The sequence below is a fragment of the Eumetopias jubatus genome, unplaced genomic scaffold, assembly GCF_037043125.1.
Source record: "Eumetopias jubatus isolate StellerSeaLion01/CBP00866 unplaced genomic scaffold, mEumJub1_p1.0 scaffold_17, whole genome shotgun sequence".
NCBI classification, from domain to species: domain Eukaryota; kingdom Metazoa; phylum Chordata; class Mammalia; order Carnivora; family Otariidae; genus Eumetopias; species Eumetopias jubatus.
Window position 1 is genome coordinate 77,986,780 of NW_028274823.1, and position 16,455 is coordinate 78,003,234.

General features: G+C 40.6%; 1 protein-coding gene across 1 annotated transcript in view; it reads left to right on the top strand.

Annotated features, from left to right (window-relative positions):
* The window catches only part of RYR2 (ryanodine receptor 2), a 424,890-nt gene that overhangs the window by 394,751 nt on the left and 13,684 nt on the right, over positions 1–16,455 (top strand). Inside the window, exons 90-96 of the mRNA XM_028104495.2 lie at positions 59–145; positions 787–1,005; positions 2,502–2,632; positions 3,968–4,010; positions 7,049–7,182; positions 10,933–10,993; positions 14,873–15,019. Coding sequence (XP_027960296.2) covers positions 59–145; positions 787–1,005; positions 2,502–2,632; positions 3,968–4,010; positions 7,049–7,182; positions 10,933–10,993; positions 14,873–15,019 — 822 coding nt within the window. The remainder of the gene's footprint in view (positions 1–58; positions 146–786; positions 1,006–2,501; positions 2,633–3,967; positions 4,011–7,048; positions 7,183–10,932; positions 10,994–14,872; positions 15,020–16,455) is intronic.

The following is a 16,455-nucleotide window of genomic DNA, read 5'->3' on the forward strand; positions in this document are numbered from 1 at the left end:
GTCTGCACATGTCAATCTCTTGATTCAGTGACGTTTTAATCATTTTTTTCACCTTCAGAACTATTTTGCTCGCAACTTTTACAACATGAGAATGTTAGCCTTATTTGTCGCATTTGCAATCAATTTCATCTTGCTCTTTTATAAGGTACGTATGTCTTCGTCTTTCAATAACCAGTATGAAACTGCAGATGGACTGAATTGCATGTGTAGATTTCACCGATCCACTAATGAGCACGTCTAAACCTGTTCTAAAATATGTTTTGATGAAAGAGAAAACCTAGAGGTCAAGCACGTCACTGATGGTCTAGTAAGACAGGAGTAGATTTTTTCTTCCAAACTAAGTGGGAAATGTCTCAGCTGATGAGCATTTGATTCAGTGGAGGGTTTCCCCAGTGTCCCTAGCCTAATTTGGCTGAATATCTCACTTGTTACCATATCTGGGTGTGGCATACCTTTATTACGTTAAATTCTTTGGATAACTGGGAAGGCAGCTTAGCCATCTGTTCTCACCACGCCCAACCCCCACCCCCGCATGCCTTAGAATCCTCATAACTCTTGCTTGGGTTAGAAGGAATTTTAAAGAGTATGCTCATTATTTGCCATTGGGTTTTGAAAAGCTCTCTCTTTATTTTTAGCCTTTGCTTTTAGTCTTTTCATGGGACACGGGCTTCATCTCTGGCTCTTCGCTGATAAGGCTGGGTTTCCCCTGGGTTTCCACTGGGTTTCTTGTTTGCACCGATAATCTTCGAGGAAGCGACTGACTCTCCTTTAAATGGTTTGAATCAGGTCTCCACTTCTTCTGTGGTTGAAGGAAAGGAGCTCCCCCCTCGCAGTTCGAGTGAAAATGCCAAAGTTAGCAGCCTAGATGGCGGCTCGCCCAGAATCATCGCGGTTCACTACGTCCTGGAGGAGAGCAGCGGGTATATGGAGCCCACGCTGAGGATCTTAGCTATTCTCCACACGGTCATTTCTTTCTTCTGCATCATCGGATACTACTGCTTGAAAGTAAGCTAGTAAGGCACCAAGGTACCCGTGTGTGTCCGTGTATGCCTGTGTCTGTTGCAGGTTGGACCTCTGCGGAAGCAGACTCTGAGATGGGCAAATCACCTGCATGAGGATTATTAGGGAATGTTCAATGAGTCAACGCCAGCGGGGCAAGGAAAGGAAGCAGAGTGCAACAGAGGGAAAAGCGGTGCTACCTTTCAGACGTGACAGGGCCCATGCACGGGCCTCAGGCCATGAGTTGGGATGTCCCTACAGGGTTGTCTTGGGCTAGGGCATTGGAGCCTGGTCTTCAGAGCTCCACGTTGGCTGCAGGCTGTCCCAGGAAGGGCAGATGGCTTTGGGCCATCTTGTTATATAGCTTTGTCACATATTGGTAATTATTCACATAATGGCCAGTTTCACCAAAACTTGACCCCGCAGAAGTAACCCACCATGTGTCCTAGCAGTGCTCTGGTGTATTAGAGTTACCGAATACATCATGTGGAACCTGAGTCGTTCTGATTGTCCTGTTATTAGGTACCTATCTAATGCCATCACTGGCACAAATGCTTTATAGTTTGTCACATTTCACCCAGAAAATAATACAGCTCTATCCCTAGATCCCTACCAAGAGAATAATATAATTTGGTGACTAGAACTCAAGAGTCTCCGAGCGCTCAGGGCTGCCCATCACTTTTGCAAACCTCTTTATTTTTTCCTGGCAAGACACCTTTTCATGGTAACACTTTATTTCGCTGTCCCCTGCCTCTGATTGTGAAACTTCTAGAAGACTTTTGAAAAACCAGAGCCTAGAGTAAAAGACTAGAATGTAAAATTTTCTTTAGAAATTCCTCTCCCTCGTTTTCTTTCCTTTGTTTTATGAGTTGGGGTAGGGGGAGGTATTCTTGAATACTTCCAAAACGTCTGCATCCTTCTATCTGCCTTGTGTAAAATCTGTCCAGATGAGAAGATGAGATGAATCAATATCTTCTGGAAACATTTTGGCAAACTGACAAAGATTTTTGCTGATGCTGAAATTAAAACTTATTTCAAAATGCGTGTGGACACTCTGAGCATGGAATCATTAAAGAGATTTCACAAATAAAACTGCACTTTTTAGAAGCATGCATTTGGGAACATTGGTAACATTGCTACATTTTATTGTAGCTGTTCGTGTCTCATATAGAAAGATGTATAATAAATATGTTGTAATAAAGGATATATTGAATCCTTTTCTCTTTGATACTTAAAAGTGATTTCTTTAGTGCAAGTATCTGTAAATATGCATGTGTTTAGAAACATAGGATTATATGATATCTATTCCATTTGTTTTTCCTAAACCTCTAGATGTTCCTTTCTGCCTAAATATAACCAATTCATTTTCACCCAGGTTTACCTTCCTGGAAGTCACATGGGAAATACTTCTTTTTCCAAAAATCTGTTTTGTACAGATAGTGACCACAAGAGATACCAGTAAATCTAAACTAATTTTAATGTGTTTATTTTTTCAAATGTAGGTCCCATTGGTTATTTTTAAGCGAGAAAAGGAAGTAGCTCGAAAATTGGAATTTGATGGGCTTTACATTACAGAACAGCCTTCAGAAGATGATATTAAAGGCCAGTGGGATAGACTTGTAATCAACACACAGTGAGTAAAGAATTATGTGAGACATTTCTATGCTCAAAAATTTCAAGACAAGAAAAAAATACTTTGCTGGAGTTCTTGCAGATTTGTCAGAAGTTTAGCGGAGGTGAATAATAGTGATATTTTCAGCCAAGAATATCAAAAGACTAAACGCTGTCAGCTTCTTAATGGATGCCGTCAATTTTTTCCCATCTGTGTTCTGAATTCCTTAATCAAAAATGGCTTTGAGTCCATTTTCAAAGCACTGATGGAATGTGACACCCATTACTCAGTGTTCAGGGAAGAGTGTAGCTGGAGGTACGTAACCTACAGAGCAGGGTTCTCTCCTCCAAAAGCACAGAGGAGGCAAAAATTAAGGAAAGAGTTTTAGCACTAAAGGCAGAAATACTGCATTTCATACTTCTAATGTATCGAACTTGTAAACTTGCTGTTGATATCATCAAGCGGCCGGGCATCAAACTAGTTAAGGAGTAAGACCTGTAAAACTTAAGGCAGAGAAAAAAATACTTTTTTTCTATACACTAAATATTACACTTGTGAGATCAAGACCCAAACTACTAGCTGCTGTTCCAGGTATAAATCCATCCTAAAAGTGGAATTGTCCACCGCTAAAGGTATTAGTGATGCAGTAGCTTTTGAGTGGTCTGTACTACTCACGTGTGAAATATCTTTTTATTGTCGTCAGTCTTGCTTATTCTTACGAAGTTAAAATTTCTAATAAGCTCCGAGTTTTCAAATAGGGATGGTTTCTTTGTGCATTACAAATGTTTACTCTAAAGGCTCAGTGTTTTCTTTATCAACTCTAGCTGTTTATACGAAGTCAAGTTAAGTCTGTCCCTTTAAGTGAACTCGGTGTTAGTCAAGGTGCCAGTTTCCTGGAGGATTGGGTGTCTTGCTCAGTTTCCTGGAGGACAAATGAGATTTTTTTACTTTGTAGGAAAGACAATGACAGATTTTTAGATACTTTAATTTTTGAACACAATTGACAAAAAAATGTATTTGACATGTTACAAATGACATATATTGACAAGTAAATAAATATAACAAGAACTGCTTATTAATAAATATGCTCATATTCTTCTCCATTAAAATAGTAGTCCATAGTCTTTTTGTGATTCTGCATGTATATATTGATAGCATAACCTTTAAATAATATTTGATCTACCTATGATATAGAAAAATTGTGGGATAAGATGGGACATAAATTCATTATGATTTTTGTGAATGGAAGAATATATGTTTACATGTTATTTTAAATATGTTGTATATTCCAAACAAGATATTGTTTATCATTTTTCAAATGTTATTATTTTACTTTTATGCTTTTATATTTTTTAGGTCATTTCCCAACAACTACTGGGACAAATTTGTTAAAAGAAAGGTAATACTTCTCAAAAGGAATGCGTTCTCTGTTTCTTTCCTAGAGCACAATTCAGACTTGAATTTGATGTGGCTCCTATGTAGAATGAAATATTGAGGTGTGCTTTATCCGTCAATGTCAATTTCAAAGTGGCAGTGGAATTGAAAATGAATTTCAAAAATTGCACGTAAAAAAAACCCATACTCTCTAGCTATAAAATAAATAAGCACTGCTTCATCCACCTATCCTCTGACTCAGGCGAATAAACGGTGCTCAGTCCGCACAGCAACAGGACTTAGTGAGAATTTTCTCTGTGATTGTTTGGGTAACCTAAATTAGCCGATGGCCATTTTCTGATAAGACAGCTATAAATCACCAGGGCTGGAATCCTGCTTTACATTACAGAAGTCAAGCTCTTGCATGACAACAAAGGACCGAGTTTTATTTACTTTATACAAACTTTAAAGATCTTTTTATTTTCATCAAGTTTTATTCTTCTGATGCCCACTCCCTCAGAGGGTGGTAGAAAGAACAGCAATACGGAGTCAGTGGTCCACTGTGGCACCGGCTGAGTCAGATTTTGAGAGTCAAGGATCATCTCTGCTCTTTCCACCACACAGAATTTTAACGTTAATCACATTTTTGAATGAAATAATATATGTGCCATTACTTGTATGTCATAAAATACTATAATGATTATACGCTAGCTCCTACTTACTCTTTGAACCTTTCTAATTGCCAAACTGACCCAGCTCACCCTCTGTTCCATAATGGGTTCTAGTCCCAGAGGATGCTGTCTGAATAGACAGAAACACCTGCCAAATGAAGTGGTCTTGTTCCCTTGGATTTCACCAGTTCAGTGTTACTCAGGACGGTTCGCAACCAGCCGTCGCAAATTTTATGTTACCAGTCTGAGGGGAGATAGAAGGCTTGCACCAGGAATTTAAGTCAGGTACATGATGAAACACAGTGACCTTTTTTTTTTTTCCTTAATAACAAGACTTTCTAGTTGAGAGAAGTAGCATGTTTGTCAATTTTTATTTTGGTGCAAGTTTTTTTTTTTTTTTTAAAGATTTTATTTATTTATTTGACAGAGAGAGACACAGTGAGAGAGGGACGACAAGCAGGGGGAGTGGGGGAGGGAGAAGCAGGCTCCCCGCCGAGCGGGAAGCCTGATGCGGGGCTCGATGCGGGGCTCGATGCGGGGCTCGATGCGGGGCTCAATCCCAGGACCCTGGGATCATGACCTGAGCTGAAGGCAGACGCTTAACTGACTGAGCCACCCAAGCGCCCCTATTTTGGTGCAAGTTTTTTGTCTCCTTGTGTGACCTGGCATTTTGAGTAACATTGCTCTGCCTCCGAGCACATCCAAACTAGGCCAAAGCTTTGAAAGACTTATTTTTAAATAATTTTAAATAATTTGATCATTTTAGTCTCCTTAATTAATGAAGAAACTGCTTTAAATTGTTAAAGCACAAGTTTCTCGGAAGGAAACTACATATTCAGAGTCAAATAAATAAATTGTAATTGCAGCTAGGACTCTTAGTGGCATTCCTGCTATATGTGTGTGTGTGTGTGTGTGTGTGTGTCTGTGTGTCTGTGTGTTGCCCGATTTGTTCTCCTGGGAACAAGGTGAGAACACAGTCCAGAGGGAGCGACCACTCAGCTCATCCCAGCCCATCTGTAGTGCCGTGACAATAACGCAGAACAAATGTTTTCATGAACCTTTGTAATCAGTGTTCACAGACTCTTTACTCTTTCATGTTTTCACTTACCTTGATTATATACCTTTAGAGAAAGCTGATTTTTATTTTATTTTATTTTTTTAGGAATTATTTATTTGAGAGAGTGAGAGAACAGGGTGGGAGGAGGGACAGGGGGAAAGAGAATCTCCAGCGGACTCCCCGCTGAGCGCAGAGCCCCGTACAGGGGCTCCATCCCGTGGCCCTGAGATCACCACCTGAGCCGAAACCAAGAGTCAGACCCTTAACCAACTGAGCACCCCAGGCGCCCCTGATTTTTCCTTCTCCTAGTCCCTTCTTCTTTTCCATTGGTGTACTTCCTCATCCACTCTCGCTGGCATTCCCTGCCTCCTTTCCCCTCAGCGGCCGGTCCTCTCTCCTTCCTCTTCCTGCTGCCCCCACTTTCACTGTGTGGGGAACTCTTGTGGTCTGTCAGCGCTGGGTCGAGTGGCCGTGTCCCGGAGCCGCACTTCCTGGGCTCAGGGCTGAGCTGTGGGCAGTCTACGCACTGGTCTGAAAACACGACACATGGGCCAAGCCAGGCGCATGTGGCCGAGGGACAGAGGGGCCAGGGCGCTGAGGGGGTTGCTCAGAAGGGATTCGAACGGTGCCCCAGAACCTATGCTAGGACTGCGCTGAAGACACGAGGTGGGTGACAAGGCTCCGGGGATGCCTGGGGGGCTGCTCCAGTCAGGAAACAACGGGAGGGAGTGTTGGATGGTGGCAACGGACACCCCAGAGGGGATGCCATCCCGAGTGGCCCACCCTGGGTCCGGGGTGGTCTGTGCAGATCTTGGCTGCGAGTCAGGCCCTGCTTGGAAGCATTCTCGTGCCGTCTCTGGCCAGGCTTAGCAACCTTGAGCATGTTCTACTTCCTAAGACACACCTTCTTTATCTGCAGAGGAGGATGCTAATAACAGGAAACTGATACACTGTGACAGTCCCATGAGGGAGAGCAGGTCAGAGTTCTTACCGTAATCCCAGGCGCAAAGTATGAGAATTTGGTTGAAGTTCCTTTCATTCCATCTTCTTCCACTTCTTGACTTAGATACTTGGCCTAGCCCCTTCCTTTGGCACGCCTCCCTCGAGTGAGAAATCTTGTTCCTTTGAGAGGGTTTATCTAAAACACTGTAAGTTGCTTGGACCTTAAGCAGTGCGATCACAGAAAAGGAGCCCTAAACAAGAACTTTTAAGTGAACTTGAACATATGGCAAATAAGGAGTAAGTGTAAAAATAATTAGATGTTTGTATACACATGCATACAGGGGGTTAGTTAATGCCCGAGGCCGGTAAAGTGCTTTTATTCCTGTCCCCCAGGTTATGGATAAGTACGGAGAGTTCTATGGCCGGGACAGAATCAGCGAGCTCCTCGGTATGGACAAAGCTGCTCTGGACTTCAGCGATGCCCGGGAGAAGAAGAAGCCGAAGAAAGACAGCTCCCTGGCGGCCGTGTGAGTGTTGCTTACGCCCTTTCCTGTAGCTCTAGACTGAAAAGAGGAGAAATTCAGACGTTTCTGAACTTGATAGTGCACTGATTTCCTTCCCCTCGATGTCTGAGGAAGGGAGGAGGGAAGCAGATGTACCGAAGGTCTGCTTTAAACTTCCGGGTATTTTCAGCTACGGACTGATTGGATTTCTTCCCTAATAATTTTGGAAGGTGACCTTTTTGGTATTTACATAAAGGAAAAATAAAGATTTGTGTTCTTAATTTGCTTTTTCTAATCCCTAAATGCCACTTACGTCAAAGTCAAACATATGCAAAAGCACCATATTTGACTTTCTTTTCTGATGCTTCCTGCCTGAAAAGAGGTTAATCTTTTTTATGTTTTGGAAAAGGGAATTTGTGTAGCCCTTTTATTAGAAATGTTCAAAGTTCATATTCTTTTATTATAATGTGTTTTATTTAAATAGCAAAGACTCGTATGCCAGAAATACTATGTTGTCATGCTGTTACTTGGAAATTTAATTTTTAAAATGAGGCACTCCTAATACCGTGCTTTAAGGGAATAATATATAACTAGCAGGATGTGAACCAGTTGAATTGAATTTGCCCGAGATGGAATTTCACACACACACACACACACACACACACACACACACATATGTAGTGTTGAGTGTACATATATATACATAATTTATTTTGCAAATTGGATCACCTGTAATTCTGGAATAAATGTAAAGCCTACGTGCTTTTAAAAATGTAATTTCTTATTGTAGCCATTTAATGATTTTAGAGGAAACACAGTAGTTACCTTCCTTTTAAAACATGTCAACCTTTCTTATTTGTGTATTTATGTCAGTCAACTAGGATGTGGTGACTGTAGATACTTGAGGCTCTGTAGGGTAGTAGTATTTTGTCTCAGATAAATATTTTAGCTAGCATTAAAAAAAAACATTTGGGCTGACCTATCTCATTGGTCATATATTTTTTATCTGAAAAATTGTTAGAGCTACATTTTTTTTTTAAATAATATGAACTCAGTTGAAAATTAGACTGGCAAACATATGACAGAAACTGCAAGAATTTAGATCCAAAATATCACCTGGGTACTTCAAGAAAACACATGTGGGACTTAAAGACTGTGTCGCTGGATAGAAAACGAAGCACATTGACGGTGCTGAGAACTAAGAGCCCTTATGGTAGGATTTCATGTAAAACAAGGACTGTGGTCAGAGTGGTGCTGAGCTTCCTATTAACATTTCCAGATCTCCGACAAACAGTGTACAAACAACTAGTTTTACGGGATTATGCCCTTTCCACGGCCATATTTATGACCCTGGAACATCAGTCTGAAAAATGGAAGGAAAGTTTAGACTGGTTTTTTATTGTTGGTTTTTGTGGGTTGTTTTTTTTTTCCACTATGAACAAATAGGTTTAAATGAGGGGAATTTTCCATTATTTCACCTAGGAAATGTTTGCAAGTTTGACTCCTCACAAAGTACCAAGAAATTAATATGGCATTATTACCTTTATTTTTTTCTTAGTTTTTTTTTCCCCAGGCATTAATACCTTTAAATATGGATAATAAAAATAGAAAAATACACATCTAGTAAATAATGTTCACTAGGAAAGAGTTACAGGTAGTGTTCCTTTATTTAAAACATTTAGAAAGATCTTTAAAAGATTATCTGGTTTGTATATTATCTTAATGTGAACGTTTGAATACAAGCATGATTCCCATATCTGTCTGCACATGTATTTGCCAATGAAATATACAGGGCTTGTCAATCAAATAAATAGGTGGCCAGATTACCTTCTGGGGATAGAATGGCTGCCTGCAGCCTACATCTTTTCATTTCATTTGTGGCATATCGCAAAACCATCTAGCAAGCTGGCAGAAAGCCAGCTTCTGGCTTATAGTTTTCCCCTGAGCCAAGCGCTGTGGTGAGGTGAATGCATGCCCTGGCTGGCCTAGGTCAGCCATCGCCCATCCCTGGGGGCCAGCCCCACCCAAACATCAGTACTGCCAAGATTGGTGAGAAAAATGCCCCGCACTAGGAAAAGGACATGCTTCTGCATGATGTTGACAGCAGACTTTGATAGGGATGAAAAAAAATGAGAACAGCATTTTAAATAAAGAAACTGCCATGGGACATTCAGGCATCCTGATAGAAATACTTACTTTTAGATTGCTTTCATAGAAAATAATCATGCTCCCGAGCATTTTACCACATTTTTTCCCCATTTTTTTCTTTTTTTAAGAAAATAACATAGTTTCATATTGAAACCCGTTGTAAATATTCACGGAACTTTAAAAAATATTCTTTAGCAGGGGTGCCTGGGTGGCTCTATTGGTTGATCATCAGACTGTTGATTTTGGCTCAGGTCATAATCTCAGCGTTGTGGGATCGGATCGAGCGCTGTGTAGGGCTCCATGCTCAGCAGGGATTCTGCTCAAGATTCTGTCTCTCTGCCCCTCCCCCCACTCTGCCTCTAAAATAAATTTAATATTAAAAAGTGTCCTTTAGTAACAAAATTGATTCTAGCTCAAAGATAACTTTATTTCCTTAAAATAAAAAGTCCTGGGGCACCTGGGTGGCTCCGTCGGTTAAGCATCTGCCTTCAGCTCTGGTCACGATCCCAGGGTCCTGGGATCAAACCCCGCATCAGGCTCCCTGCTCAGCAGGGGAGTCTGCTTCTCCCCCAGCTTGTGCTCTCTTGCTCGCTCGCTCTCTCTCAAATAAATAAATAAATAATATTTAAAAAAAAAAAAAAAAGTCCTGGGCTAAGGTCAATAAAACTTTGGGGGCAAAGTCTCCTAAGAAGTCAGTTTTGATTGGCAGTGATTGATCCTAGCATTTATAATTTAAGATTGGCCTTCTTAAAAGAAATGACTAAAGAAGTAATCAAAGACTAAAACAGTAAGTCTAGAGAAGCCCTTTTGAAAATAATGCTAATATTATATGGTGTTATATTAGTTACCTGGAATATTGGAAAGGCGAACAAAGGTATAATTTTTAGCCCATAAATCAGTGTCAAGTTCTGAAAAAAAAAATTAGAAAGTATATTTTGAGTATTTAATCTGCGAAGATCATGAATATTTATGCTAAGATTTATTCACTCAACATGTATTTATTGAGAGACATTCCATGTATGATATAATGTGCTTGGTGGGCTAGAGAGCTCACAGATTAGGGAGAAAGGCATAAATGTATACATAGATACCTACACACCCATGACCACACAACATGAGTAATCATAGTAAGTCTAAGCCTACAAGGTGCTCTGGGAACCAAGGGGAAGAGGTGAATCCCTTCTTGGGTAGAGAAGGCTTTTGAGAACAAAAGGAAACACAAACAAGATGAAAAAGGCCTTTCATTTGGCAAATTAAGTACAGTGGTACAATGAATATGCCTGTTTATGCAAGTTTTTATTCGTGTAAGTAAAAATTATTTTGTTGGAATGCATTTACCAATGTCTAGTGAGGACACTTGATGCACCCATGTTGGTTAACCTGGCAGAGTTTCCAGGGATCATTCTCACATAAGAAGTGAGTTAACCTTCTATGTGATGTAGAACAAGAAAGGGCTATTCTTAAATCATAGAGGTTGAAGCTCCTCCCTTGGCGCCCCCCAGGAAGGAACTGATTTCCCAAGATGGTTGTTAGTCTCATCCCATGGGAGCAATGCTGGCAGCTTCTTACAGTCCTCTGAGTCTCTGCTACATGTGCATATCTACGAATTCTTCTTTGTCTTTCCAGACTGAACTCTATCGACGTGAAGTATCAGATGTGGAAACTAGGAGTCGTCTTCACTGACAACGTAAGCCCTCCTTCATTTCCACAAAGTACACCACACTCACATTAGATGAGTCTGCTGGGCTTCTGATGAGTCCCAGTTACTTAAGAAAGTTAAGTATCAATTCATTTAATACAGATCATTACTTGACAATGACCCAGGGAAACACAGGATTAATTAGCCGATCTCTCATTCCATTTCTTTCAGTAGCCAAAAGATTAACACGAAAATATATTTATACAAGAAAAATTTGAAACTGAGATGCAAATTCATGTGTATTTTCATTTAGGTTTTAGTTGGGCAGTGGCATACCTCAAAGTTTGAGACGTTAAAATGAAAGTTCTAAATAAATAAAATTTAAAAACATTAACTGTGATAAATTTAAGTTTCTCCCAATTAAGTACGTTGGAACTCTTCTAGTTCTTGATCGATCCTTCTTTTCTCAGAGAGCCTAGGAGCCTATGAACTAAATAGGGCCCAAGCCTATGTACAAACATAAGGAAAAAAATCACCTAGTACTAAAAGCCACCAGCTGTCAGCTCAGTCAGTCACATTTTACGACCCTGGCTTGCTCAGTAGCTGTACATTTTTGACTTTTAGAATTTTCAGTTTTAAAAAATTGTTACCATCGCTCTTTTTTATGCTCCCATTTGTTGTCAATGGGAAGTTGCTGGAGACAGTCATGAAATTCGGCTGGATGGATCAACTATACGTTTTTTGCTGTGGGGTCTCAGCTTATCTCCTCCTGCTGGCTCATAATCCTCTTACCATCCTCACACACCTGTGAAGGGGAACGTGCAGACAAACCCAAAGGCTTAGCGCTAGGCCTCCCACTGTTTTTGCTTTTGTGCGTTCTCCCTTGGACATCTCATTTAGTCTCAAAATGTCACTCTAGTAGCACTGACTTTTATAGTGAACGTTAGTTCTACTCTCCTAAAGGCACGTGACCTTCTCCCACCTCCATCCTTAGCCCTACCACACCCAACCATGGGCCCGGAACTCTGAGGCTCTTAGAGAACTCTCCACAGAGCTCGTAAGCAAGTCTTGTAAGTATCCTTTGGAACTGTCAACTGTTAATAAGATGTCCTATGGACTAATTTCTCATCCAATAATGGAAGCATCTCCCTTGGGTCCAAAGACCACCTCATCTCCAGCAGTGGTGTTTTCCATTCAGGTAGCCCCACTGACTTGGCCTCTGCCTGTGAAGGCCAATCTTCCTTGACCTCCTCATATGCCACAGTAATGCTCATCTTGCCGTGCGGTTGTCTTGTTCTCCAGATAATTGGGGCATGGACAGACTTCTTCAGACTTCTTCCTGATGCAGTATTCTGATATATCATTCATCCTCCTGCAGTTTCATGGCTTCTGTTTGGCCCGTCACCTCTCAATATGTCTTCAATCTTCCATAGTGCAGTTTCTGTCTGAAACACAGTGGGGGTTACCAGATGCAGTACAAGATTCCTAGTTAAATTTAAATTTCAGATAACTAAATGTAGACACTTATGTACTTATGCTCACAAATAAATATGTCCCAAATATTGCAGGGGACATACTTAATCTAAAAATTACTTATTCTTGGGGCACCTGGCTGGCTCAGTCAGTGGAGCATAGGACTCTTGATCTTGGGGTTGTGGGTTTGAGCCCCACATTGGGTGTGGAGATCACTTAAAATCTTCTCTCGCTCTTTCTTAAATAAATGAATAAAATCTTTTAGAAAAGGGGGGGGGTTGCCTGGTAGCTCAGTCGGTTAAAAATAAAATCTTAAAAAGTAATAATAATACTAGTTCTTCTTTACCTGATGTTCTGCTGTCACTGGGCAGCCTTTGTTTTTATTTGCTAAATCTGGCTAAGCAGAGACCCTGTGTAGTCTACACATGTATCTTTGGCTCAGCTTATCACCTGTATTAGGCCTCTCACTCATATTACGTACACAAACTTGTCCTTGCTCCTCACCCTTGGCATTTCTTTTTTTTCTTTTTTTTTTTTTTAAAGATTTTATTTATTTATTTGAGAGACAGAGAATGAGAGAGAAAGCACATGAGATGGGGGGAGGGTCAGAGGGAGAAGCAGACTCCCCGCTGAGCAGGGAGCCCGATGCGGGACTCGATCCAGGGACTCCAGGATCATGACCTGAGCCGAAGGCAGTCGCTTAACCAACTGAGCCACCCAGGCGCCCCCTTGGCATTTCTTAATAGCCTGCTAGATGTGTCCATCCAGAAGTCCCGTGACAAATGTACCCTGCCCTGTCCTCCCCACTAAATGCAGTCCCCTATCTGCCATTGCCTCCATCCCTGAGTATCTTCTACACTCCCATGACCAGTTTGGACTCCTCCTTTTCCTTCAATATACACCTTTAATTATGTGCCTGATTGGATTGTTCTTCTGTCCTCTGTGATTCTCCCTTCTGCCCTGGCCAGTTCTGCTGCCAGTCATGGCTCTCATAACCTCACCCACCCGTGGGGTCGTCCAGTGGTCTCCTAACGGAATGGCTCTGCCCCTTACACCTTCTTTCAGGAAGGAGCTTGGCCGGAGTGAGCTCACTTTCCTCATTTGTAAATTTGGGGCTAAAATTGCCTACTTACCAGGGGTCTTGCTAGACAAATATATGGGGCAGTGACCAGCACTTGGCAGGTGCTCAAGACACGTTCACAAGATGCTGCTTTTCATACACCATTATTCTGTACGATGCTCCAGGGGCTCTCACGGGCCAAAAGATGTGCCCACATCCCTTCACTTGGCCTTAAAGCCTTCCAACCCTGCTGTACATTTCCAGACTCTCATCTCCTGAAACAGAAACTCACTCTAAAGCCAAACTGTCATTCTTGAGCACATTCTCCAGAGTCTTATCTCAGTGTCTTTTTTCAAATACCGTTTTCTTTTTCTCAGCCTGGTTTCTAACTTCAGCCCCAAGCTGCCCATAAAAACTCTGTACTCCCTCAGCCCCCCCCATCTTGTTTTTGTTCTAAGGTCTAAGATATATTCTGGTCAAAAGGAAGGTTTCCACCCCTTCCCAAAATCGGTAGCTCCCGACCCCACTGGCAAAACATGCCTTTTGCCCAAGAGACTGTAATCCAAAAAGTAAGCATGATCACAGTATCTTCCTTCTACTTTATTCATTCCCCTCCCCTCAAAAATATATACATTTTCTAGCCTCTGTAACGTTAATCCCTCACACTGATTGTAATCGAGATTTCTACAGGTAGTACCAATCGTATCGTTAGGTTTATTATATAGTGTTCAGTGACATTAAATAGTATTTGCATTTTCTCCTCGACTTGTTTGGGCTCACGTGAAGTGAGATGCTTGGTTAAGAAGACACCACATATAATCTCTTGTAACTAGTAGGTCTCAACAAACACTGATTTAGTAAGTAAGTGAAAAATGAAAGAGGAAAGGAAAAGAGGGAAGGAAAGTTGGTTCTTTGGTTGACTGTACAGCAGGGGCTCCCAGCGGGGGCAGTTTTGTCCCCCAAGTGACATTAGGCAATGTCCGGGGACATCTTTGGTGGCCAAGGCTAGGGAGGGAGCTCCTGGCATCTGGTGGGTAGAGACCAGGGTTGTAACTAACCATCCTACATGGATGGTCCCCCACAGCGAAGAATTATCCTGTGTAAACTATCAGTAGTGCGGAAGTGGAGATCCCTTGCTATCAAATATTGTCAATAAAACTTTCTCTGTGGGAAGATTCGCAAGAACACCCTCTCTGATATAAAGGAGAGAATGACTTTGAACCTCTCAGAACTAAAGGAAAACAAAATACACAAACTGATGTAACTACTTTGATATAAATGTATAGACTAAGAAGTAAATGAAGTGATTATAGTAGAATGAAATCAGAGTAGTTTTTGACAGTAGTCACTCATTCTATATTCTGATATGCTTCCCTCCTGTTTTGTCTTCTCAGTCCTTCCTCTACCTGGCCTGGTATATGACTATGTCCGTTCTTGGACACTATAACAACTTTTTTTTTGCCGCTCATCTTCTTGACATTGCTATGGGATTCAAGACACTAAGAACCATCTTGTCGTCAGTAACTCACAATGGCAAGCAGGTAAAAGTTGATCTTTTTTCCCTCCTGTAAAAAACCAAAAAATCCCAACAAATAATATACTAACCCAAATAAACCCAACCTCCAATGGCAATATGCAGTTGTAAAGATTTTTGTGAATGGGGGATCTGCACTTTTTCTTTTATAAACCATGAGGATTATTAGTTGAAGAGTTCCCTAAACCCACATTCAAGTCTTGGCTTGACGGATTCGCTGAGTGACCTTGGATAACTTACTTAACATTTTTAAATCTCTACTCATTTTGTAAAATGAATACAATAAAAGTACCTGCCTTTTAGAGTTTGGGGGCAAATTAAATAAAAACGTAAATGTGGAGGTGTTAGCACAGGTCCCGGCACATAGGAAACACGCCCAGGAAATAGTTAATTTTTTCCCAATATGATATTTGCTCCATTTGATACCATAGGGAACCAAAATGTGTTGTAGCATCCTGAGGCACTAGTTGTAATAGTAATAAAACACGAGATGCCACATTCTTAATTTAATGGAATATTTCAAAAGTGGATATCCAGGTATTCTTTTCTCTACTTTTAAATTGGGCAGAAAAAATAATAATGTTTCATACTTGACAGGGTCATACTTAGAGTACTTACGTAACAATGGCTTAGTTCCAGATAAATCGATTTATGTTTTAATGGAGCCCAACTATAATGTGAAAACTTTCATTATTAATAAACTTACTGTAGAAGCATGTATTAATTGATTCATTCTCTATCAAGTGTCCACTGGGAGAGATAACACATTCTCTGTCAGTTATTTGGCTTAACAGAGTCCTTTTCCAGAATTTTATAATCCAGCATATTTTTAAATACGTGCCCCTGCAAAAAACTTGAACCATGCCCACTGTTAAATTCACATGATTCAGTTAAATTATCATGATCTTTAGTTTCCTAAATTTCAACACATTGTTCTTATATATGCCATTTTAGTTTCTGAATGTTTGACATTAGCAAAAAAGTGTACTATGCTTATTCATTCACAGTATTGAGTTCCTAATATATTTAAAGAACTGGAGATGCTGAACCTATTGTGTATTTTCACACAAAAGTTCTGGCACTACTTTCAGTTAACTTCTAAAATTTTGCTGTGATTATTCCTTTTCTTTTTGAGCTATCAGTTTTTCATTTGCAGAAATCTAGAGGGCTTCATAGTCCTTATAGGTAAAACATGCAGAAATTTACAGTGGCATTGTACTTAACTTATAGAAGTGAATTAAGCCCTCTATTCAGATAACATGTTTTCTCCAGATAATTATAAAGTGATTTTTGAACAACTTAATGTATGCCGCCACAGTCCAGAACATAGGGATTCGTTGTAGTCAGAGGAAGTAGAAAAGAGAATGCATTTTGGTGTGTTTAGAGTTTCTGTGATAAAAATAGAAATATATTTCACCAACTTGGTGAAAGTCATGTTTTCAA